The 26,160-nt window shown below is 35.1% G+C and overlaps 1 protein-coding gene across 9 annotated transcripts in view; it reads left to right on the top strand.

Moving 5' to 3' along the window:
- The window catches only part of TMEM68 (transmembrane protein 68), a 48,453-nt gene extending 25,437 nt beyond the window's left edge, over positions 1-23,016 (top strand). For 8 of the 9 annotated variants that reach the window (XM_008255536.4, XM_017341309.3, XM_070076617.1 and 5 more), the window contains 5 exons: positions 907-1,074; positions 5,644-5,837; positions 12,868-12,928; positions 14,996-15,135; positions 21,701-23,016. In XM_008255536.4, coding sequence (XP_008253758.2) covers positions 907-1,074; positions 5,644-5,837; positions 12,868-12,928; positions 14,996-15,135; positions 21,701-21,802 — 665 coding nt within the window. In that variant the 3' untranslated portion in view covers positions 21,803-23,016. Of the gene's footprint in view, positions 1-906; positions 1,075-5,643; positions 5,838-8,059; positions 8,192-12,867; positions 12,929-14,995; positions 15,136-21,700 lie in introns of all 9 variants that reach the window. The other variant, XR_011389995.1, reaches the window with a different exon arrangement.
- Positions 23,017-26,160: the final 3,144 nt, after the last annotated feature.

The following is a 26,160-nucleotide window of genomic DNA, read 5'->3' as shown; positions in this document are numbered from 1 at the left end:
GTTCAAGAAAATGTTTACTGCTTCAGAGTTGCATGACTCCTTATTGACCTTGATTAACAACTAAAAATAATACTAAGTTATAATTTTATGTTAGGTTGTAACTCTTTTTTTAATTGTAAAGGTTCTGTGAGTCTGGTAACCTCAGCTCTCTGATATGTTCAAGAAAACTTAGGCTTTTGTTGACTATTTTGCTTTCTTTCATTGTTAGGGAGGGAGTGATGCTATCTTATGACTGCAGAGTTTATTTTATTTTGCTCCTTTTCTACATTTATAACCTCTACCAGTAAGAAAACTGGCTCACATTTAGTGTGTAGGCTCACTTGGTCAGTGCTCCTTGTAACCAGCCTCCCATCATTGCCACCATTCCCTTCCACTCATGGATGCTTTTCACTCTGCTTGGGCTCTGATACCCAGCACAGGCCAGACCTGTGCATGGTGCCCTCCTCACCTGCTCAGGCTGTGATGCCGTACACCAGGCCGCTTCTCCCACATAAACACTTGCTCACTCCATTCAGACACTTGACACCTTGTGCTGGCTGCTGCCGTGTTTAACAAATCCCTCCAACCCCGCATTTCATTCAGGCTCTCATCAAAATGTTTGATTCACCCGTGGCTCCCCCACTCCTACTCAGCCACAACACCCAGGGTGAGGCTCTTCCTACTTGGATTCTCTCATGACTGCTCTCCAGGCCACCTCTCTGCATGATTGCTTACTTCAGTTATGCCCACCTAATGACTTTAGCACTGATTTGTTCAAGACAGAAGGGGAAGGGAAAAGAAAGGAGAGAAGAGAACCAGGAAGGCTCATGCACTTTGGTGACTGAGCTTCCAAAGTTACTGATCATTCTTTAGTACAAATAAGCTAATAAACATATTTTAAGTGTCTGTGTTCTGTCTTTCAAACAGGTTATGAAGTTCATGGGATGGAAAAAGTACCAGAAGAAGGACCAGCTCTTATAATATTTTATCATGGAGCTATTCCCATAGATTTTTACTATTTCATGGCTAAAATTTTTATCCACAAAGGCAGAACTTGCCGAGTAGTAGCTGATCACTTTGTCTTTAAAATTCCAGGTAAACTTTCATTGTGCATAGTGATACAAAAATATTAAGATTAATGCAAATACATGGTGGTTTTTATTTTTATCTCTTCAGTATCACTTGGCAAAGCTTTTTGACTTTTTAAGGCAATACATTTAGAACTCTTAATATGGGAAAACCTAATTATCCTATATAAGCAGTATATCTAAAACTAAAAACATTATGGACAGAAATGTTACCAAATTTTTTTAACAGGTAATTAGTTGTTATTTTTCCAAGACAAATATTGAACTTTAACTTTTGAAAAATATGATGTAGTTTCTGCCAAAAATTTGTATTTTGCTCTAGGTGATTGCTTTTTCAGATGATGAACTTTTCTATGAGGTATTGATTTTTAATTTTATTTTGTGATTAGAATTTGTTAATTGGCAGGTGATTAGTAGGTAAAAATTAGTAAAAAATATTTGGATATATTTTGTCTTCAAATAATATAATATAGGACTGGGCATTTAGCTTAGCAGTTATAATGCCCACATCTCATATTGAGTGTGCCTGAATTTGGTATTCATCTCTGACTGCTGATTCCAGCTTCCTGCTAATGCAAGTGGTAATGGTAGTGGTAGTGGTGATGGCTCAACTAATTGAGTCATTGCTGTATTGCATTCCCAGCTACCAGATTTGGTGCTGGCCCAGTCCTGGCCCATTGCAGACATTTGGGGAGTGAACCAGAAGATAGGACCTCTTTTTCTTTGTCTCTCCAAATCAAATAAAAGTCTTTTTTGTGTGTGTGGTTTTTTTTTTGTTTGTTTTTTGTTTTTTTTTTTTTTTTCTGACAGGCAGAGTGGACAGTGAGAGAGAGAGAGAGACAGAGAGAAAGGTCTTCCTTTGCCGTTGGTTCACCCTCCAATGGCCGCCGTGGCCGGCGCACTGCAGCCGGCGCACCACGCTGATCCGATGGCAGGAGCCAGGTACTTATCCTGGTCTCCCATGGGGTGCAGGGCCCAAGCACTTGGGCCATCTTCCACTGCACTCCTGGGCCACAGCAGAGAGCTGGCCTGGAAGAGGGGCAATCGGGACAGAATCTGGCGCTCCAACCGGGACTAGAACCGGGTGTGCCGGCGCTGCAAGGCAGAGGATTAACCTAATGAGCCATGGTGCCGGCCATAAAATAAAAGTTTTAAAAATATATATTATTATCATACTACTCTGAGAGTATATACATTATGTTTTTACATATACAACCTGCCTGGTAGATTTGTAACTCAGATTGAGAACTATATCCTTCTTAATCTGTTCATAAAGGCTTTGTACCTTTAAAAAATGTTTAATTAACTGAGTAGTTTTAAATATAATGGAGTTTTTGAAAAATCATTCCTGAATAAACTCATTGAGATTTAATCTTATTTTCTTCTGTCACTAAATCACTAAAAAGAAGCCATGAAAGTTGTTTGTGTTTTCTTTGTAATAATAAAAGCAAAGCTGACACATCAACCACACGAACACAAACTAAGTTTTCATAAACAAAATTAATGGTTTGCCTATCCTAGTGACACTAAAAAGCCATTTGTACTTTGTGTGTGTATAAATTACATTTTCTATGAAATTTTCCTTTAAAAACTAATATCTTTATTTTAGAAACTAGAAAATAAAAGAACATCATTATACCATTACCATCCTAACTTACAGAATGTTATTTTAGTTTACTTTAGTTTTTAATTTAGATGTTTTCACACATTATTCAATTTGTTGTATATATTACTTTTTTAAAAAAAAACTTTTTAAAATTTATTTGAAAGGCAGAGATAGAGAGAGGGAGAGACAAAGAGAGAAGTCTTCCATCTGCTTCTTCTGCTGCCTTCCCAGGCACATTAGTAAGGAGCTGGATTAGAAATAGAGCAGCTGGGATTTGAACTGGAGCCCATCTGGGATGCCAGCCCTGCAGGTTGTGGCTTTAACCTGCTGTGTCATAGCGCTGGTCCCTTGTGTATGTTCTTTTACAATTTAATGTTATCATTTAACATTTTACCATGTTTTATAAGAAATAGTCTTAATGTATGACTAAAATATTTATTTAACTAATTTTCTTTTATGGTAAATTAAATTCTATTTTTCCCTTAATATAAATAGTAAAAGGTAATAGTTCTAGCATTTGTCTTTTACAAAAATTTTTCCCTTTTATAATCCTTTTAATATTTTGACATTGATTTACTGGAAGTCCTTCATCAATTTCTGAAGTTATAAAATCATTACAATTCTTATTGTAATAGATTTTTTTTTAAGATTTATTTATTTATTTATTTGAAAGTCGGAGTTACACAGAGAGAGAAGGAGTGGCAGAGAGTGAGAGAGAGTCTTCTGTCCTCTGGTTCACTCCCAAATTGGCCACAATAGCCAGAGCTGTGCCAATCCGAAGCCAGGAGCCAGTGCTTCTTCCAGGTCTCCCACGTGCGTGCAGGGGCCCAAGGGCTTGGGCCATCTTCCACTGCTTTCCCAGGCCAGAGCAGAAAGCTAGATTGGAAGAGGAGCATCTGGGACTTGAACCGGTGCCCATATGGGATGCCAGCACTGCAGGTGGTGGCTTTACCTGCTACACCTTAGTGCTAGCCCCGAAGATTTTATGTTTTATCTCATAATTTATGAAACTTCACCTGTTCATTCATCCATTGTAAGAATGCATCTGATTAAATCAGTGACCTTTTAATGTATAAGGTGAAAATTATTTCAGTCTTTATATTAATTTAAAACATTTTAAAAAAATACTTATTTCTTTATTTGAAAGCCAGAGTTAGAGAGTGAGGTCTTCTGTCTGCTAGTTCACTCTTCAAATTGCTGCATCGGCCAGGGCTGAGCATTGTTGAAGCCAGGAGCCCGGAGCTTCTGTGTTTCCCATGTAGATGCAGGGCCCCAGGTACTTGGTACATCTTCTGCTGCTCTTCCAGGTACATTAGCAGAGAACTGGATTGCAAGTGGAGCAGCTTGGACTTGAACTGGTGCCCATATGGGATGCTGGCACTGCAGACAGTGGCTTAACCTGCTATGCCACAGTGCTGGCCCTTTATTTCAGTCTTTATGATATTTATACTCTTTCTTCAGGTCCTTAAGCCAAAAAGAAGTTTAGTTAGTCTGCACAGGTTTTAGCACCCATCCCTTTATTTCCCAGTTTCAAGGAATAATGTGTATTAACATCAGCCCCTGAAGTTCTAGCATAGTTACTGACAGGATTATTTCTTTTATCCATAGAAAGCTGTAAACCTTAGAACTAGTCATTCTTTTTTTTTTTTTCTTTTACTCCATTTTTTTTTATTTTAAAATTAAAATTAAAGACACACAGAGGGACAAAGAGTTTACTGCCCAAATGCTCACAACAGTGGAGATGTTGGTTCAGGCCCAGAAGCAGCCTGAACTTAATATGGGTCTCGCACAGGGAAGGCAGGGGCCCATGTATGTGAACCAAGAATGTTGCCTCTCAGGGTACACAGGAAGAAACTGGAATTGGAAGTGGAGCTGGGACTTGAACCTAGGCACTCTGATATAGGAGGTGGGCAGCCGTGGTGACATTTTACCTCTGTGCCTGATGCCCATACAAGAACTAACTGCTCTTGAGTCAGACACCGCTACTTTATTAAAAGCTCTTTATGATGTCTGATATTACTGTTGATTTTCAAAAATTGTAGAGTCCAATTTTTAATTTTAATAGATTTAAAAAATATTTATTTATTTATTTATTAGAAAGTCAGAGTTACACAGAGAGAGAAAGAGACAGAGAAATGTCTTCCATTTGCTAGTTTATTCCCCAAATGGCTGCCATTGTCAGGGCTGGGCCAGGCTGAAGCTGGGAGTCAGGAGCTTCTTCTGGATCTCCCACGTGGGTACCAGAGTCCAGGCACTTAAGGCAGCCTCTGCTGCTTTCCCAGGTGCATTAGCAGGGAGCTGGATTAGAAGCGGATCAGCTGGGACACAAACCCATACACACATGGGATACTGGCCTCGCAGGTAACGGCTTTACCTGCTATACCACAACAGCGGCCCCTAATTTTAATAGATTTGATTGTGATCTTGCCATCTTGATAGGCATAATCATATTCAGTTCTCACGTGATTCTTACAGGGTTAATAAAAGATTAGCCTAGTGATTACTGCCGGAGTGTCATTTCTCTTGATTCTAATAATTATAGTAGATAACTTTTGGCCATGACGTGTAGTAGAAGGAGGTTTGGACTAGACAGATGTGTACAGGAGGCTCTGCCCTGCCACTTCTTTTAGGTGTATGACTTTGAGCAAGCTGCTCACATGTAAAATGGGGAGTAGAATCCCTGGTTTCCAAAGTTGTTGTGAATTCCAATTAAGAGTGTGAATATGTAAATCAGCCAGAGCATTGATGATCAGTGAAGTGATTAATTATAGATATTCAGTAAGGTGCAACTGTTATTTCTCATGTCATATCAGTCTTATGTTTTTAGAGTTTTTGTTGATTTTTAAAAATAAAAAGTTTACTGTTTTAAGTGTAGATAATTAATTTTGCAGGTTGTGAGAATTTTTATTCTTGAAGAATTATACCAGCAGAATTTAAATATGTGTTTGTGCTTACATTTTTTTCCCACAGGATTTAGTTTGTTACTTGATGTATTTTGTGCTCTACACGGACCAAGAGAAAAATGTGTTGAAATTCTGAGGAGTGGTCACCTGTTAGCTATTTCACCAGGTGGAGTTCGAGAAGCCTTAATTAGTGATGAAACCTACAACATTGTATGGGGTAATCGTAAAGGCTTCGCTCAGGTTGCAATTGATGCAAAAGTGGTGAGTTATATAAAATTAATTATTAACATAAAGTTTAGTTAAATTTAAAATAAATGCTTAAATAATGAGCCAAAGTATATAGGAACTTAGATACTTTCATTGTAATACTTTTAAAATACTATCCATAGGGAAGTGTTCTTGTGCATGAGAAGATACACCTTAAAAAATAATCTGGAAATTTGTCAAATATCCAGCAGAATTTTATTTGCATTTCAAACTCCAGTTTCTTTTCACCAAATTTGTAATTTTGTATAAATAACTAAGTATTCTTTCAGCTCTACTTTTTACATAAATGCAATCAATACAATTTTGTGTATTTTAACCCTTTGTTATAATCAAGTTGTCATATTTCAGTGGTGGCTTTCATTTCACTTTAGTTTTTTTTAATATGATCAGCTTTTATAACAGTAAGAATCAAATAATTTAGGATTTATCTCATTTTTACCAGCAAATGTGATTAGCTATCTACTAGTAGAAATTAAGGTAAATAGCCGGCGCCGTGGCTCAATAGGCTAATCCTCCACCTTGCGGCGCCGGCACACCGGGTTCTAGTCCCGGTTGGGGCGCCGGATTCTGTCCCGGTTGCCCCTCTTCCAGGCCAGCTCTCTGCTATGGCCAGGGAGTGCAGTGGAGGATGGCCCAGGTGCTTGGGCCCTGCACCCCATGGGAGACCAGGAAAAGCACCTGGCTCCTGGCTCCTGCCAGGATCAGCGCGGTGCGCCGGCTGCAGCGGCGGCCATTGGAGGGTGAACCAACGGCAAAGGAAGACCTTTCTCTCTCTGTCTCTCTCTCTCACTGTCCACTCTGCCTGTCAAAAAAAAAAAAAAAAAAAAAAAAAAAAAAAAAAAAAAAAAAAAAAAAAGAAATTAAGGTAAATAGACACTGGTGTAATTTAGGTATTTTTAAGACTTCACAAACAAATGAATTTTGTCAGAAAAATTGACAGATCCTCTGAGATTCACTGTAATTATTCCGTTTAGTAGATTTAGAAAGAGAATGTCATTTGTTCTTTTGTTGTGGAAAGTATTTCTCAATGCTTTGGCCTCCATGTTTTACTTTGTCTCATGAAACACTTAACTGTTATTTATCGAAAGTTTCTTCTTAGTTTTCTGTTAATTTTCATGTTAAATTGTCAGAAGAAGAACTCTTAGTACCTTTGAAAGGGTTTTTTCCCCAGGCCAATTAAAAAGTAACTTTAATGCTTCAAGTTTTTTTACGTACCCACTTCTGCCACTTGGAGACCTGTCTTTACCTTTAGCTTGACTGCCCATATTGCCATTCTAGACTGTTGTTGACTAAAAGGGAAAGATTATGGTTAGATTTGTTTTAACCAGTAGTATTTAAAAAATGGTTGCTATAGTGGCCTTAATGATATGACCTTAATACAAGTTAATGTACTTGTGCAGCTGTTTTATAGTAACATTAAAAAATTAGACAGTACTAACTATCCTACAGTAGATTATAAGTTGCTTTCAGATAAGCCTTTCAATTTCATTCCAAATTTCTGCTATAATGACCAGCATTGAGTAGGATTTAAGTATTGATCGAACTGACTTTTTTTAAAACATAAAATATTAAACAATAGTGAAAAGGAGCCTTTGGAATTTAATTTATGTTAATAGTGACATAGAAAATTATTTTATAACAAGTTTCAGTTACTTTCTAAAAAGTCTTAACCACTTATATAGAAACACTTATGAGTATGTGAGTAACAGAATACCAAAGCATATATGGAGATGAACAAATATTAAGTATATTGAATGTATTGTTACAGCAGTGATAAAAGCTAAAAACCCAATGAAGATGGTTCAATTTTGAAGTTTAAATTTTGAAATAATTATTTCTTTAAAAGTTCAAGATAAAGATGACAAAAGAGGTTTGAAATCACATGGGATTCTAATTTGTCATCCTTAAGTTTACAGTTTTAAGCAGCATATTGCTTCAAAGAAGGCCTGAAAGGAAGAAATGATATACAGAAAAGGACTCTTTTTCCTATTATTGAAAGATTTTCTAGGTAACTTAATTAAGGTTTTTATATGAAACTTCAGACGATTTAGGGTATAGCTTCTTACAAGCTAAAATCTTCAGTGCCACGGATTTTAAAAATAGCATAAATTTAATAAATATTGTGCCAGCCCAACATGTTGTAGTGTTTTCGAAGGCTTAATCTTGCACTCCCATACAACAAGGAGGTGACATATGTAATTATTCCAATGTTACAGATGAGGAGACTCAGGCACAGAGAGATGGAGGGCTGGAAGGGATCTGGTCACACAGCAAGGCAGCAGCAGAGCAGAGCACACAGTTCAGGACTCGGGCAACTGGGCTGTTGCCATCCCTGACTACATTTCACAGTGAGTCTGCTGGCATCCAAGATTGAAGGGGCCTTCCAGGTTTGCAAGGCAACTCTTTGAGTAGTGTATGTATGCAGTTGTAGTTGGCATGAGTATCCTGTCTAGGAAAATCTCTTAATAGGTCTTAGAAAATTATCATAAACTATGAGCAAATTGTTGTAGGATTAACTGCATTTCAATTGTGGTATAGTAACAATTTAAGGGGGGGAGGAGCTGGATTGTCACTGAAAGTTCACAAAATATTGGTAGAAAATATTTAAGGCCCCTTTGTGAAAGTGACAGACATTTGATATAAATTACTTTTTTTTTTTTTTTAATTTTTATTTTATTTTTTTTTTATCTTTTATTTAATGAATATAAATTTCCAAAGTACGTCTCATGGGTTACAATGGCTTTCCCCCCCATACCGTCCCTCCCACCCACCACCCTCCCCTTTCCCACTCCCTCTCCCCTTCCTTTCACATCAAGATTCATTTTCGATTATCTTAGTATACAGAAGATCAGCTTAGTATACCTTAAGTAAGGATTTCAACAGTTTGTTCCCACACAGAAACATAAAGTGAAAAATAATAGATGATTTTTTTTTAAATGATGATGAAATCAGATCAGACCTATTGTCATGTTTAATCCCAGTGAGAGTCAAGTTGGGAATTGATAGTTTCTTTTCTTTTTTTTTTTTTTTTTAACAGAAGATCAGTTTAGTGTACATTAAGTAAAGATTTCAACAGTTTGCACCCCCATAGAAACACAAAGTGAAATGTACTGTTTGAGTACTCGTTATAGCATTAAGCCTCAGTGTACAGCACATTAAGGACAGAGATCCTACATGAGGAGTAAGTGCACAGTGACTCCTGTTGTTGACTTTACAAATTGACACTCCTGTCTATGGCATCAGTAATCTCCCTATGCACCAGTCATGAGTTTCCAAGGCTATGGAAGCCCCTTGAGTTCTCCGACTCTTATCTTGTTTAGACAAGGTCATAGTCAAAGTGGAGGTTCTCTCCTCCCTTCAGAGAAAGGCACCTCCCTCTTTGAAGACCTGTTCTTTCCACTGGGATCTCACTCACAGAGATCTTTTTGCCAGAGTGTCTTGGCTTTCCATGCCTGAAATACTCTCATGGGCTTTTCAGCCAGATCCGAGTGCCTTTAGGGCTGATTCTGAGGCCAGAGTGCTATTTAGGACATCTGCCATTCTATGAGTCTGCTGAGTATCTCAATTCCCATGTTGGACCACTCTCCCCTTTATTTATTCTATCGGTTAGTGTTAGCCGATACTAGACTTGTTTATGTGCTCCCTTTGACTCTTAGTCCTTTCATTATGATCAATTGTGAACTGAAATTGATCACTTGGAATAGTGAGATGGCATTGGCACATGCCACCTTGATGGGATTGAATTGGAATCCCCTAGTATGTTTCCAACTCTACCAATTGGGGCAAGTCAGCCCGAGCATGCCCCAAATTATACATCTCTTCCCTCTCTTATTCCCACTTTTATGTTTAACAGGGATCACATTTCAGTTAATTTTCAACACTTAAGAATAACTGTGTGATAATTACAGAATTAAACCAGTCATATTAAGTAGAACAGACAAAAAAAAAATACTATGAGGGATAATGTATTAAGTTGTCCATTAGCAGTCAGGGCTATGCTGATCAAGTCACCATTTCTCATAGTGTCCATTTCACTTCAGGAGGTTTCCTTTTTGGTGTTCAGTCAGTTGTCACCGATCAGGGAGAACATATGGTATTTGTCCCTTTGGGACTGGCTTACTTCACTCAGCATGATGTGTTCCAGATTCCTCCATTTTGTTGCAAATGACTGGATTTCGTTGTTTCTTACTGCGGTATAGTATTCTAAAGAATACATATCCCATAATTTCTTTATCCAGTCTACCATTGATGGGCATTTAGGTTGGTTCCAGGTCTTGGCTATTGTGAATTGTGCTGCAATAAACATTAGGGTGCAGACCGCTTTTTTCTTTATCAATTTAAACTCCTTTGGGTAAATTCCAAGGAGTGGGATGGCTGGGTCGAATGGTAGGGTTATATTCAGGTTTCTGAGGAATCTCCAGACTGATTTCCATAGTGGCTTAACCAGTTTGCATTCCCACCAACAGTGGGTTAGTGTCCCTTTTTCCCCACATCCTCTCCAGCATCTGTTGTTGGTAGATTTCTGTATGTGAGCCATTCTAACCGGGGTGAGGTGAAACCTCATTGTGCTTTTGATTTGCATTTCCCTGATTGCTAGTGACCTTGAACATTTTTTCATGTGCCTGTTGGCCATTTGGATTTCCTCTTTTGAAAAATGTCTATTGAAGTCCTTGGCCCATCTCTTAAGTGGGTTGTTGGTTTTGGATATAAATTACTTTTTTTTGTGAATTCCTAAGAATTATGACTTTGCTAAGATTTCATATCTAAATAAATTAGAACAAAAGTTAGTACATTAACCTAATTAGAAAATAAATACTAGATGTAAAAGTCAATAACGTTTTGTTTCAATAAAATTATTTATAGTATTTCATTTAATCTATAAAGTCCTTTGATATGAGGATAATTATTATTTATCTCAATTGTATACAGACAGGAAGTAAGGCTTAGACATGGTAAGTATCTTGAACATTTTTGTATCTTCCCACATTTTTGTAGCAGAGGTAGGACCTGAAAACCATGTTAAACTGATTTCCCAAAAACAGTTTTAAAAACTGCACATCCTCTCTCTGTCTTGCACACATGTGTGCACATATATCACACAGACACGTGTATATGTAAACAGAATTGAATTCTAGGTTACTTACGTGTTACCTTGTGTACTAATTCTAGGTTACTTATGTGTTACCTTGTGTACTAAGTGTGTACAAGTAGAGAAATAATAATTACACTAGCAGATCAACTTGTGATAAGAAAATGCTTGTAATTTAAGGATGCAAGCTTGGTAGAAACCATATGCCCAGACAATAACCTAGAGTACTGAGCCTACTTGGGTCAACTTTTTCCTATTTAGTAGGTTCTGGAAATATCCAGGCTCCAAAGAGTTAGCTACTTAAGGAATGATGTTTAACCTAAATACATGTAGTCTTTATAATACAGTGTATATTTAAATATGGACTCCTGGAATCATGCCAGTTGGTAGAAATCAGTCCAGCTATACTGATGAGAGGAGGCACACTGCAGTACATACTCAGGTGAACTGTCTTTTCCTTCTTGGGTGTTCCAGGTTTTCAACTCCAAAGACATTTTATAACTATTTAAAACATTAGGACTTACGTCATCATTTTATTTCACAAAATAGTGGTGGTTTCCTAGAAACCTAATTTTCCTAGATCCTAATTTGAAATTTTTAAAGAATTCAGGGCACTTTATCTTATGTATTAGCTTTGTGAATTAATTCCATCAGAATTTAAATTCTTCACCTGACTGCTTTTCTTTATCTGATTCTCTCTTTTTCCTAACTGGTTTTGAGATTGTTGCTGCCTATTTCTAACTTTTGCATTTAGAGAATGCAAATTAATTTATTAGCAGCATCATCCTTTGCTTTGTTTTTTCGTTCCTTAATCCATCCATCATACTTTATTTCAGCACCAGCTGTATTCCAGGTATTCATGGATATGGCAGTGAAGAAAATGATGCTCCTGCCAGACATTAGGTGTCTCCCGTCTGGAAAAGGAGAAAATAAATAAGTGGGCACTTAGTTATATGTGAAATAATACTTTTATAAAGAAGGGTATGCATGTAGCCACTTCCTTCAGTCCACCATATTGCTTTCCAATGCTAAATAGGAATGGCTTTATAAAATATAACCTTATTTAAGGATCTCAAACCCTGCTTATAAGGTGGGTTGATCTGTGTTAGGTGTATACTGATCGTTGCCTGTAAGCAATGTGATCCTAACCACACATGCACACATGTCATCTATTCTAACATATTTGATTCAGTATATTTTAAAATGCTTTTTTCAGTTTTTTATGTACTTCGCTATTCACATTGCTATAACTTTGATACTTTGATACTACCTTATGGCATTTAACTAAGGTGCCCACTGTTTAAAACATACATAATCATTGATACGTGTGGAACAATAAAAATAATCATGAATTTGAGAGCAGGACTCTTTTAAAATAATATGGGTAGTTCTTTATAGTATGCTTTTCCTTTTCAGGGGAGGGGTCAGTGAGTTTTACACTTGCTTTTCATTGCTGTTGAACATTTTATAATAGGCTCACCAAAAATGGTATTTTCACTAATTCTAAGACACCATCTTGCCAAAATCTATTGTTAAATTTATATTAATTCCCCTTATTGAGAATTTCTATCTTGTAATTTTTTCATTGAGTATATTATCCAGTAGCCCTTTAAAATCAATTTAACCTACCACATTCATGTTAATGAAATTAATGATTACTATAATTGCTATTTTGAATTTCAAGGCTTTATGTTGATTATTAGCAAGGTTGGTTAATGAAATATTACATATTACCACTGGAGGGTAGTGTTTCCAATTTGTATTTTTGCAAATGATGAAGTTGAATTTAGTCTGATAAATCACATTAGCCACATATGCATTTCTTTTTATTATTTCATAATCTCAAAGGGACCCTCAAAAATTTATATTAGTGACTCAGTGGAGACATTGAATGGCTTAATTTATTTACTTTTTAATTCAAATTCTTTTCTTTAGCCCATTATTCCTATGTTTACACAAAATATACGAGAAGGATTTAGATCACTTGGAGGAACAAGTAAGTTCTCATTTGTATGGTTTTAAATTACTGTGATATTTAAAATATTGGGGCTTTTGAATCCTACAAAGAATCCTACTGAATTATTAACTTTAGAAAATGCATATAGTACTCACATGTTTTTCATTTAAAGTCTAAGTACCTGGGTCTAAGTAGTGGCAATTATTAGAATTATTATTATTATGAGTATCATATACATACTGAAGTTTATTTGTAGTGGACTTTTAAAATTTCAAAGTGATTTGTCTATTGTTTTAAACCATATTGCTGAGATTTAGAGCAAATTTACATACTACCCAGACTGTCTTTTGAACTCAACCCTGAAGAACTTATAACTTTAAAAATGGCTGAAAAAGATTATTGAACTACAATTATATAAGGAGGTATCATTTGCTTTAGCTTATTTTTGTACTTTTAAAAAAAATTCTGAAGCTTAACACATCATATTGAAAAGTCTTTTTACTTATCTTTATTAATTGAAAGTAAACTTTTAATCTATTTATAAGAATGATAACAATTAGAAATGCTTTTTCTTTGTATTTTGAAATTTGTGGTGTTTGTTTTTGTTCTTGATAGTTTGTATATTTGATGGATTTTATTTTATATCCCTAGCACTATTGTTAGTTCCACATTTAAGTCTCCCTTGGAAGCATTTTAAACTGTTGCTACTGCTTTTTATGTGTAACATTGGTATTTTGTTGATATTTCATTATATTTTTTTAGACTTAGTTTTTTCTTTGTTTAAATTTAAAGAGATTGATGTGATACTTAACATTTTTGTAGAATTATTCAAAATTTTCCCTCAGCTTATTTCTTTAAAATTTAAGTGGCAAACTAGAGATTATTCTAGAAATTGTGTTTTTTAATTATAATTGTTTTAAAAATTATTTTGACTACTTAATATTTTTAAAACTTCAAAGCTGAATATATCAAAAGTTAGCATGTGAGGTAGATATTTGGCACAGTGGTGAAAATATCACTTTGTTAGCCCACATTCCATGTTGAAGTTTGAGTCTGCCTTTGCTTCTGGTTCCAGCTTTTTCTAATGTGCTACAGGAGGCAGTAGTGTAGGCTCAGGTACTCAGATCCTTGACACCCATGGGGGAGACCCAGAATGAGTTTTAGGCTCCTGGCTTTGGCATGGCCCAACCCTGGTTGTTCTTGGCATTTGTGGAATGAACTAGAAGTTGGAAAATCTCTTTGTCTTACTGTGGCTCTCTGCCTTTCAAATAAAAGAAAAATTAATGTCTAGTGATTTTTTTTTTTTGACTGTTACTTTGGATCTTAAGATGTATTCTCTGTTTCCCTAAGTAAAAAGTATTTTCAACATTCTGGATAATCCATGACTGTGCATTCCATGTGGCTTGCCTTTTTTGGATTCCTTTTGTGATGATTTTTTTTTTTTTTTTGGTTTTAAATGTAATCCATCAGTTTATTTTATGTTATTACTGCTTTTTAAATTTAATTTTGCTAAATTTCAGGCTTGTCATTTAGTGTTAGTAATTCTTTGGCTTGATATATTAATTTTGTTTTCCCTAATTTATAGTAATGTTTCAGTCTACTTAGTTTTTGCTGCACTATAGTCTTAGTTTACATAAATTTATTTTATGTTTCCATCTTTTTTCTTCTTTTATTTGTATAAGTCACTTAGTTGTGAGCCTCTAGGCTTTTAGCTTCTAGATTTGCAGTCTTTACTATTTTTTTGTAATAATCAAAATTGCATTATTTTAAAATTTTTATATTTAAAAATTTTTAAATTCTTATTTAAAAAATTAGTCTTCTTAATTTGGGGGGGTATTTTTTGGTATTCAGAGAAGTGGAACAGCAGGTACAGAGTTATTATGTATCCACTTCCCAACCCATAGTTTCTTATTAACATCTTGTAGTAATGTGTTACATACATTTGTTACAATTAATGGGAAGCTTATCTTTTGAAAAAAATATTATACTAATTAACAGGAGTTGATACTTTGTACTACCTTCCTGTTATGTCTTACATAATAAAGTTTACAATTACAGGGTCAGAATATTTAACCATTTAAAATTATTGTGTTTGCTTTAAAACAGGGTTATTTAGGTGGCTTTATGAAAAATTCCGCTATCCATTTGCTCCAATGTATGGAGGTTTTCCAGTGAAGTTACGAACTTATTTAGGTGATCCTATTCCATATGATCCAAAGGTAACAGCAGAAGAATTAGCTGAAAAGGTAAATTGTTCTTTCTGTAATCTTTGGACAGATTTTTATTATTCAATTTTATCTAAAATGTTGTTTTATCTCTTCTACAAGTGTGTTTTAAGTCAGTAGTTCTCAACCAATGGTGATTTTGTCCCCTATGGGATATTTGACCATGTCTGAAGACTTTTCTTAATTGTGAGCAAGGGAAGGAGTTGGGAATGGGTGGTACTACAGATATTTAGAGGCCAGTGATAGAATTTATAGTTACCTGCAAGATATGCAGGAATATATTTCTACATATAGGTTTTTGGAAATACTGGACTGGAGTTTGAGAGGGAAGTCAGTTTTGGTGATGAAGAGCCATAAGTCATTTATACTCAGTATCGGAAGCTGAGATTTACAAGGCAGGTTAGGGAAAGAAGAGGACTGACCCAACAAGAAAAGCTCAGGACCAGATGGCTTCACTGATGAATTCTGCTGAACTTTTGAGGAAGAACTATCGTCAACTCCTTTCAAACTTTTCCAAACAATTGAAAGGCCTACATCACCTTAACTCCAAAACCCAACAAGGATACAACAGAAAGAGACTGCAGACCAATATCCCTGATGAACATAAATGCCAAAATCCTCAGCAAAATACTAACAAGTTGAATATGACAACACATTAGAAAGATACTCCACCCTGACCAAGTTGGATATATCCCAAGGATCCCAGGGATATCCCAGGGATAGTTCAGCATTTTCAAATCAGTACATCACATCAACAGAATGAAGGATAAAGAAATCTCATGATCATCTCATCAGGTGCAGAGAAAGCATAAAATACAACATCCATGTAGAAACAACATACCTTAACACAGAAAAAGGCTAAATATTACAGTAAAGGTGATATACTACAAAACCACAGGCATCATTATTATGAATGGTAAAAAGGTGGAAGCATTTTCACTAAGATCTAGAATCAGACAAGAATGTCTACATTCATGGCTTTTATTCAGTGTAGTTCTGGAATTTTAGCCAGAACCATTAAGCAAGATAAAAATCCAAAGGGGGAAAGTCAGATTTTCCCTGCTTGCAGATGACATGAATATTTGTATAGGAAACCAACAGCATCTACCAATAGAGTATTTGAACTGATGAGTTAGTTCAGCAGAATTGCAGAATACAAAATCAACTCTGAGAAAGAACTTAGAAGAGTGGTGCCTTTCACAATGTCTACCAAATGTCTTGGGATAAATTTAATGAAGACTGGAATACAATGAAATTTGAAAGTCCTGTACAGTGAAAATTACAAAACACTAATGAAGGAAATTGAAGAAGACACAAAACATGTAAAGACCTCCCTTGTTCGTGGATTGGAAAAATTAATAGTATCAAAATATCCATATTACCCAAAGTGACTTGCAGATTCATCAAAATACCAATGGCAATCTTCATGGAATTGGAAGAAACAATGCTAAAATTCATGTGAAAACACAAAAGACCCTAAATAGCCAAAGCAATCTCAAACATTTAAAACAAAGCTGGGAGCATCACAGTATCAGGCTGCTAAAGGCCTACAGTGTCACCATGACATTGGCCTAAACATATACACATAGACTAATGGAACAGAATAGGAATCACAGAAATAAATCTGCTTATCTTTGACAAAGGTGCTAAAGATTTCCTTGGAGAAAGGACAGTCTTCAAAAAATGATGTTGAAGAAACTGGATTTCTACATGCAGAAGTTTGAAACAAAACTCCTACTTTATGTGCTGAACAAAAGCAAACTCAAAATGGATCAAAGATCTAAATGTGACCTGATACCATGAAGCTATTTGAGAAAAAACATAAGGGAAACATTCCAAAACATTGGTATAGGCAACAGTTATTTTGGATAAAACCCCAAAAGTTTAGGCTATAAAATCAAATATATAGACAAATGTGATTTTATAAAACTAAGAAGCTTTTGCACAGCAAAGGAAACAGCAGAGTAAAGAGACACTAACAAAATGGAAGAAAATATTTTCATAATTTGCATCTGATAAAGGATAGCTATCCAGACTATATAAGTAGCTCAAGAAATTCTGTAACAACAAAACTAACAGTCCAGTTCTGAAATGGGCAAAGGATCTGAATAGATATTTTTCAAGAGAAATACAAATGGCTACCAAACACATGGAAAAATGTGTTAATAATAAATGTACTAATAACCATAATGGCTATTATCAAAAAATCATAATAACAAATGCTGATGAAAGATGTAGAGAAAAGGGGACCCTGAAACACTGTTAGTGGGAGTTCAGATTAGCACAGCCATTTTGGGAAACAGTATAGAGATTCCTCAAAAACTAGAAGTAGATCTACCGTAAAACTTAGCTGTCACACTTCTGGAAATATATCCAGAAATAAAGTCAGCATATGAAAGAGATATCTGCACTTCCATTTGCTGCAGCCCAATTCACAATAACAAAGATATGGAATCAATGTAAATGTCCATCAGTGGATGCCTAGATAAAAACAAAATTGGTATATATGCATAATGGAATATTACTTGGTCATAAAAAGGATGAAATCCAGACATTTGCAACAAAATAGATGCATTTGGAAGTCATTAGTCTAAGTGAAATAAACCAGACTCAGAAAGACAAAACTCTGTGTTTTCTGTCTTATGTTGAAGTTGATGTATGAACATATATGCATATAGTTTAAACAATGTGTGGATGCCATATTATTTGGAAATATTGTCTTTACTGAAATACACCCCTTATGTAATAATATACCTTTCTTGTTTTTATTTTTTCATAATTTCCATATTTGTGATAACTAACATATATACTTTGAAGAAAAATAGTGTGTATGTGTGTGTATATATATATGTATAAAAAGTTACATGTGAAGCAAACATGGCAAAATGTTAACAATTGTTAATTCTGAAAAAAGTGAGAATGTATTTTGACTTTTATACCAATCTTTTGTATATATAGTCTATTAGATGTCAACTACTTATCAGCTATATGTTGTGCAGATATTTTCCCCCATTCTGTAGTTTCCTTTTCATTTTGTTGACTGTTTCCTTTAATGGGCAGAAGTTTTTGAAGTTGATGTAGTTCCATTTGTATATTTTTGCTTTTGTTGCCTATTGTTTTGCTATCATCCAAGAAATCTTTACCAAATCTAAAGTCATGAGATTCTCCTTTATGTTTTCTTCTAGGAGTTTTATAGTTTTAGATATTATGTTAGATCTTTAAGCCATTTTGAGTTAATTTTATATACAGTATAAGATAAGGATAAGGTTCACCACTTCCACTTATTTACATGTGGATATCCAGTTTTCTTGACATCATTTGTAGGAGACTTTTTTCCATTGTGTGATCTTGGCACCCTAATTGAAAATCATTTGACCATGTATGTGGGAGTTTATTTCTGGGCTTTCAGTTATAGTGTTTATGGCAGTACTACACTCTTTACATTACTATATCTTTGTAATTTGCTTTGCATTTGGAAATTTTGAGTCTTCCAGCTTTATGCTTCTTTTTGAAGATTGTTTTGGCTATTTGGGGTCCCTTGAGATTCTGCATGAATTAGAAGATGTTTTTCTTATCTCTGTAAAAATTGCCATTATGATTTTTGATAGGGATTATATTGAATCTGTTGATTACTTTGGATAGTATGGCCATTTTAACCTATTAAGTCTTCCATTCTGTGAACACAGGATGCATCTTAACATTTGTTTATGTCTAAATTTTTTCAGGATATTTCATAGTTTTCAGTGTATAAATCTTTCTCTTTGTTGGTTAAATTTATTCCTGCCTCTTACGCTTTTTGATGCTACTATAATTGAAACTGTTCTTTTATTTTCCATTTCTGTTGTTCATTGTTAGTGCATAGAAACACAGCTGATACTGTGTATTGATTTGGAGTTGTACAACTTTGTTGAATGGATTCATTCTGTTTTTGTGTATGTGTGTGTGTGTGTGTATGCATTTAGTCTTTAGAATTTTCTGTGCCTAAGGTCATGTCACCAACAGAGAGTTTTACTTCCTTTTCATATATAGTATGCTTTAATCCTCACCTCAACCCTATAATGTAGATCTTGTTTTATTGTTTGACACATGAGGAGACAGTGATTCAGTCTGCTCTGATAGGTTAACTGCCATAGACTCTCAGAGGCTTATGACTGTAAAATCTCCTTCTTAATCATGTTATGTTTCCCGTAAGACTCAGCAGCAGCTTTATCCATGCTTCTTTACTTTGAGATTCAGACTGAAAATAGAACCCTTGTGGAGTGTTGCCACTTACAGTAGAAGGAAGAGGTCAAGAGTTGAACCATCGGATGCTCCTTAAAGCTTCTGTTTGGAAGTGATTCACTCACTCCCACTGACATTTTATTGACCAAAGCAGTCACAAAACCACACTGCATTTCTATGAGGGAGGACCTGAACTTTTCCTATAAGAATGACCCATAAGAGAGGACCCTGACATGGAGGCAGAATGACTATAACACAGCTGGCCATATAGTCACTTAGAAAAGGATGTGCAGCTGTAACAGCTGTAATATGTCTTAGATGAGACTGTTTGCATGGAGCAACTGATATGTCAGAAGTTTCATAAGGGTAACATTTGTGATGCAGTATGTTCCTTTTTGCCTTTATTTATTTATTTAATTTGTTCATCAGGTATACACTCTGTTTAGTTCTGTCCTTTGTCCTGAAAGTAAAACCACATGACACTGGCTTTCAGGGCCAAGACACATGTTTCGCAGAGCATAACTCTTCTCTTGGGTGAGGTGAAATGTTCCTGAGAGCTCCAGGTGCCCTCCACCTGGGTCGAGACTTGACCCTCTGACGTTGCTTCTGCCCATATGTGCTTTGTTGGTAACCTAACATACTTCTTTGCTGCTTTCTAACAAATGCATTCTCCTTTAGGATAGAACTGAATTCTATTTTGTTCTAAAATTTTTTCTTATTTATTAGAATTTAAGTGGGTCAGAGATAGTTAGCAATTTTTTTATAAATACTATATATATTTATGTCAAAAAAGAAAGTGATAGAGAAGAAAAAAGATTCTGGCATGGAGATTTAGAGATCTGAGTTCTGATTCTCACTCTTCCATTAAGTATTCTTATCACTTTGGATGAATAATTCTGTAAGTTAACATTTTTGAACTAATATCGAGAATATTTAAAATTCTCCCTTTGTGAATGCATTGTCATGATTTTCCAGTTTTTCTCATTTTTATCTTATAAGCATAAACCACAGAGTAATGATGATTCCTAAATTATCACAATTTGAAATTATTAGTATCTAAATTAATATTTATATATAGAAAATGAAACACTTATTTTAAAATTGGAGATAGACTGTTCAGGCATTTGATTGTAGAGAAGAGTCATTTTCTGAAAACTGAGTCTAAAGTTAAATGTGCTGTAATAATGTCGAAAGGACACTATGGGGAATTTCTGGAAGTTCTTTCAGTCTCTATTTCTGTTCTGTTTCCATGTTTTCTGTCTGTTTCTGTCTTTTTGCCTTTCTCTCTACATGCTCATACAAATGTCCATGAACACATGTAAATATAGATTTATTTATATACACATGTATTATTAATGTAGGGAGAAGATGGAAAGAAGTGGATTGATTTGAATGGTATTGAAGAGGTGAACTAGTTGGCTCTGTTGATGGATTGGCTATTGTGAGTGAGAAGTGGGAGTTGTTAGGGATGACCTCCAGGTTGTTTTGGCTTACTTGGCTAGATTCATGCCAGCTGAAATAGGGAGGGAACTCAGGAAAGGAAAAGTGCTGGCTGCTCCACTTCCAGTCCAGCTCCCTCCTAATGCGCCTGGGGAAGCTGTGGAAGATGCCCAAGTGCTTGGGCCCCTGCACCCAAGTGGGAGACCTAGGTGGAGACCCTGGCTGTTGCAGCCATTTGGGGAGTGTATCAGCCGATGGACGATTGATTTCTCTTTCTATTCCTGTCTGTAACTCTTTAAATAAATAAAATAAATCTTTTTTTAAAGGTTGAGGTTTTCCATAGATGTAATGAGAAACCAATAACTTTGATAAATGATTTCTCAATAATTCTAATTGACTTTTCTATTTCTAGACTTAATTAAAATTTGTTAAACTATGTAGAAGTTGTGGGAATGGAATAAACCATACCAGTTTATGCTTTGTTTTTCTCACTTTTTCCTGCTGGATTGCCTGGTGTAACTGCTTGGCATGTACTCATATAGTGCTAAAACAGAAATGCACTAGAGTTTACTAATGTCTTCTTTTTGCCTGCCAGAAAGTTCCCTTCCCCATTGTTATTCTGCTTTTCTTTCTTCAGTTCATTTTAGTGTTACTGTGTGCAATGCATTGCTGTGTACATTTTAAGAAGCTTGTAGTCTACTGTAGAAAATAGCCATGTGGATGGATAACAACTAATTCAAGGCTTAATAAAATAAGTTTAAGAAATGCACTGTTTGGTGTACTGAGAAGGAAATCATGAATTCTGAGGGAAGATGGAGGCTAAATGGGACTTCTTGAAAGTCGTAATATGTTAAAATCTCTTCAAGATAATTGACCTTTATTGACAACTAAAAGAATAATGGTTTTTCTTTTGTGTTCTTAATAGACGAAGAATGCTGTTCAAGCTTTGATTGATAAGCACCAAAGAATACCAGGAAACATCATGAGTGCTTTGTTAGAACGTTTTCATAAACAAAAGATCAACTAGAAGATGACTTAATATGTTTATATTAATATGTTCACATCTATGGTACTGTCTCCTGAATTTTACAGGCCCTGTGATTAGTATTTTTTAAGAATCATGTTGATAAGCATCTTTCTCAGAACTTGTTTGTCTAAAATTATATTGTCAATTTTGTTTTTGCAATCAATTGTGTCAAATTTAACAGGTATTTTATTATATGCCTAATAATTCAGAAAGTGATCATATTCATTTGTTAATTCCTGATAATATATGAAAATAATATGGATCCTTAGAATTAAGTTTTATTACTAGCAGCAGTTTAGGTGAAACACACATTCCTGAATAATGCATCTAATTTCTCAGTATATGTTTACTGATCCAATTTTGAGGATGGGATAAACTAGGCTGTAGTGTAGTCGCTTCAGTTAGAGAACAAAAGGCTTTTATTTCCCCTTCATTCCTTTCATGACCTTGAGCAAATCATATAATGTTTCTGTGCCTCAACAATTCACTTTTTAAAAACATGACAAGACTATGGTAAGGAATCTTATTTTAAGTTATTTGTATTTGCTGTGATTGATGACTTCTGAACCAAAATGATTGTTCTTTAAATAATACCAAATCCTTTAGTTATATATATATATATATATATATATATATTTTTTTTTTGTCCATTAGATCTATAAATTATTCCTTCAGGTATCATGTCCAGTTGCCAAGCACAATGAAAAGGATGTACTGTTTTTCAAATTGAATTTAAAAAATTATGAAAACTAAAATTTCTAATAATTATTTTTAGTATTTACTATATTTTTAATGAAGAGCTGGTAATCCAACCACATGAACATTTGGTGTGCTTGTGTTTATGGCATTAAATAGTACAAGATTCAAAAATCACAATCATGTTTTTCCTATTAGATGCTGATTCTAGTATGATGATCATGGCTCATTCCATTTGACTTTACAGCCAATCAGATGGGTTATTGTTCCAATAAAAATGTACTTGAATGACAGATTTATGTGAACACAAAGATTTATGAAAAATTAATGGCATCTGATTCGTTGTCTCCTTAAAAATTGATTTTAAAAAGTATTTAAACAAAGTATCAGAAATCAAATGCAGTATATCTCCCTTTTTTAGAAGTTAAATTACTTGGATTTTTGTATAGCATTTTATATTACAGGTGTGTATTTATGGTACATGTAATATATATAAAATTAAACAATTAAAAAGTAAAGATGACTTTGCATTTCATTTTCTTGTGAGATTGAATATGTAATATTTTTTCTCATTTTGTTTTATTTACTCTTTACACATTTCTCATCCACAATCATTCTTTTATCTTAGCCACTATGAGTAAGCCTTACTTTACAATGTAATAAATATATTTTAATTTCAGTTTCAATGAAGTGTCAATTTGCAGTTTTTCCCTCCACCAGTAAGTAGTGCTTAATTCAAAATTGATAAATATTTTTATAATGAATAAATAAGCATCATAAATGAATGAAAAAGTAGTATTTGGGAAACTTGAGTTTTAAAGACTGAAAGAAGAGCATTTGTTGTTTATGTAACAAAAGCTATTATTTTTACAGTATTTAAGTTCTGCTTTACTTAAAACCTCTTTGTTCCCTGATACACAAACAGGAAGGCTTCCTCTTTATAGTCATAAGATCTTTATTTTTGCTACTTGAATTTAAATACCATTTATAATAGTTAAGGTATATTACTAAATATGGAAATAGAAATAATATTGGAAAGTTGGTGGATTATCAGTCTTGTCTTCTGGGGAAAGTGTCCACAGAACATTGTACACTTTGATGGGACATTTTTTCATGTCCTTTTGTAAAACTGCCTTTTAGAACAACTTAAGACTAACAACTTTACAATAATAGTACAAAGTACCCCTGTATGCTTTTCACCCATATTCACCAGTGTTAAATGTTGTCACATTTATTCTGTTCTTTTCACACCCCTTGCCCTCCCTCTCTTTCTTTGAACGTAACATCAAAATTTTCTTTTCTCCTGCATCATCTGATAGTAAATTGCAAATACCATGCCTCTTAATGTTACCTTGACTGTGAGGTCATCCATCTACAGAACCAGAGAACAACAATCAAAGTCAGAAAATTTATCGCTAATATAATGCTTTATAGGATATCTTTTTAAATTTCACCAGTTGTCTCATTAATATAGTTTATCCAGTTTCTCTTCTTGATCTGTCATATAGCAGAATCACAAATTGCATTTAGTTTTTGTATTCCTTTAGTCACCTTTAACCTGGAATGATTCCTCAATCTTTAGAATCTTTAGAGGTACTTTTTTTTTTTTTTTTTTTTGGACAGGCGGAGTGGACAGTGAGAGAGAGAGAGAGAGAGAAAGGTCTTCCTTTTTCCTTTGGTTCACCCCCCAATGGCCAACGCGCTGCGGCTGGTGCACCGTGCTGATCCAAAGCCAGGAGCCAGGTGCTTCTCCTGGTCTCCCATGCGGGTGCAGAGCCCAAGGACTTGGGCCATTCTCACTGCCTTCCCCGGCCACAGCAGAGAGCTGGCCTGGAAGAGGAGCAACCAAGACAGAATCCGATGCCCCAACTGGGACTAGAACCCAGGGTGCCGGCGCCACAGGCGGAGGATTAGCCTATTGAACTGCGGCGCTGGCTGTAGAGGTACATTTTTAGAGAGAATGGGCCATATTTTGTAAATAAGCCCTCAATTTGTTTTTGCTGATGTTTCATCATGAGTCAGTTCATATTATTTATTATCAAAAAATATAACAAATTTGTTGTGGCTTTCTGAAGAGAGACTCAGCAAAAACAAACATTGCATATTAGAGACCATTGATTTGGACTCAACTTTTGCACCAGACCTCAAATACCAGACTAAAAATCAAAATAAAGTAATATATGGGTACTCCCAAAAGTTCATGGGATAATGGAATTAAAGTAAGTATTTTTGTGCAAAAAAATTTTAAAATCCACATACATTGTTTCATAGTATGTATCTCCATGAGCTTTTTGAAGATACTGCATCCTAAAGTTCGGTATCACCAAACCAAAAGTAAGTAGTTATTTAACCATCCAAATCAATCAGGAGAGAGAAAGACAAGTAAATTTTTCAAACCAAGCAGTGTCAGTGGCACATTGAAGTTCCCTCTTTTAGCTGAGAAAAAAGTTACCCAAAATAACCTTATGTTAACTAATCAATTATTTTTTATTTTTCTATCTCACTGTACTGCCCAACAAGGAAAGTGACTTTCTTTTACATTTTATTTGAAGGACAGAGAGGTAAACTGATCATTCATCTATTGGTTCACTTCCCCAAAAGCCTGCAACAGCCAGAACTCTCCTGAAACCAAGAGCCAGTAACTCAATCCAGGTCTCCCACATAGGTGGCAAGGATTCAACTACTTGAGCCATCATTTGAAGCTGTTCTGGGTACGTATTAACAGGATACTAGATTGGAAGCAGAAGTGAGATGTGAACCAGACACTCTGATAGGTAATGTAGATATTCCAAGCAGCATCTTTTTTATTTGTATTTTTTAAAATTTGTTACATGTTTCATATATTTCATATATACAAATTTAGGGACAAAGTGCGGCATCTTTTTTTTTTTTTTTTTTTTTTTGAGGTTATTTATTTATTTGAAAGGCAGAGTTAGAGGTAGACGCAAAGGAAGAGAGAAGCCTTCCCAACTGCTGGTTCACTCTCCAGATGGCTGCAACAGCTGGAGCTGCGCCGATCCAAAGCCAGGAGCCAGGAGCTTCCTCTGGGTCTCCCATGTGGGTACGGGACCCAAGGACTTGGGCTATCTTCTACTGTTTTCCCAGGCCATAGCAAGGAGCTGCATTGAAAGTGGAGCAGCTGGGACTTGAATTGGCACCTATATGGGATGCCGGCACGTAGGCAGGAGCTTTACCTGCTGTGCCACAGCACAAGCCCCAAAGTGGGGCATCTTAATCACTGTGCCAGACACCTGCCCCTGCAAAGTAACTTTGAAATGACCAATCTGCTCTTTGTTTTTGCTTTCTTCATTTCCTTCTCTGTTTATAAAACCAGTTTGTGTTTTTTTTTGTTTGTTTGTTTGTTTGTTTGTTTTTTGCTGAGCTCATTGAAATATTTATTTTGTTTTATGGAATGAAGTTTCATCTAATTTTCTATCCTAATTCTAGAGTGACAAAGTCAATCAAGATCTTTAGAATAAATTTTTAAGTTTGTTTATGACAAAACAAGCCATTGGAATTTTGATACAGAATGCACCGAATCTGGATAACTTTGGGAAGTATTTTCAACAGGATTAAGTCATTAACCCATGAAACTTTTCTTTCCATTTATTTGTCATTTGTATTTATTTGAGAAATGTTTTATAGTTTTCATGTATAAGACC

This window comes from Oryctolagus cuniculus, chromosome 6 (genome assembly GCF_964237555.1).
Source record: "Oryctolagus cuniculus chromosome 6, mOryCun1.1, whole genome shotgun sequence".
Lineage (NCBI taxonomy): Eukaryota > Metazoa > Chordata > Mammalia > Lagomorpha > Leporidae > Oryctolagus > Oryctolagus cuniculus.
This window is presented reverse-complemented; position numbering and strand designations above follow the sequence as displayed.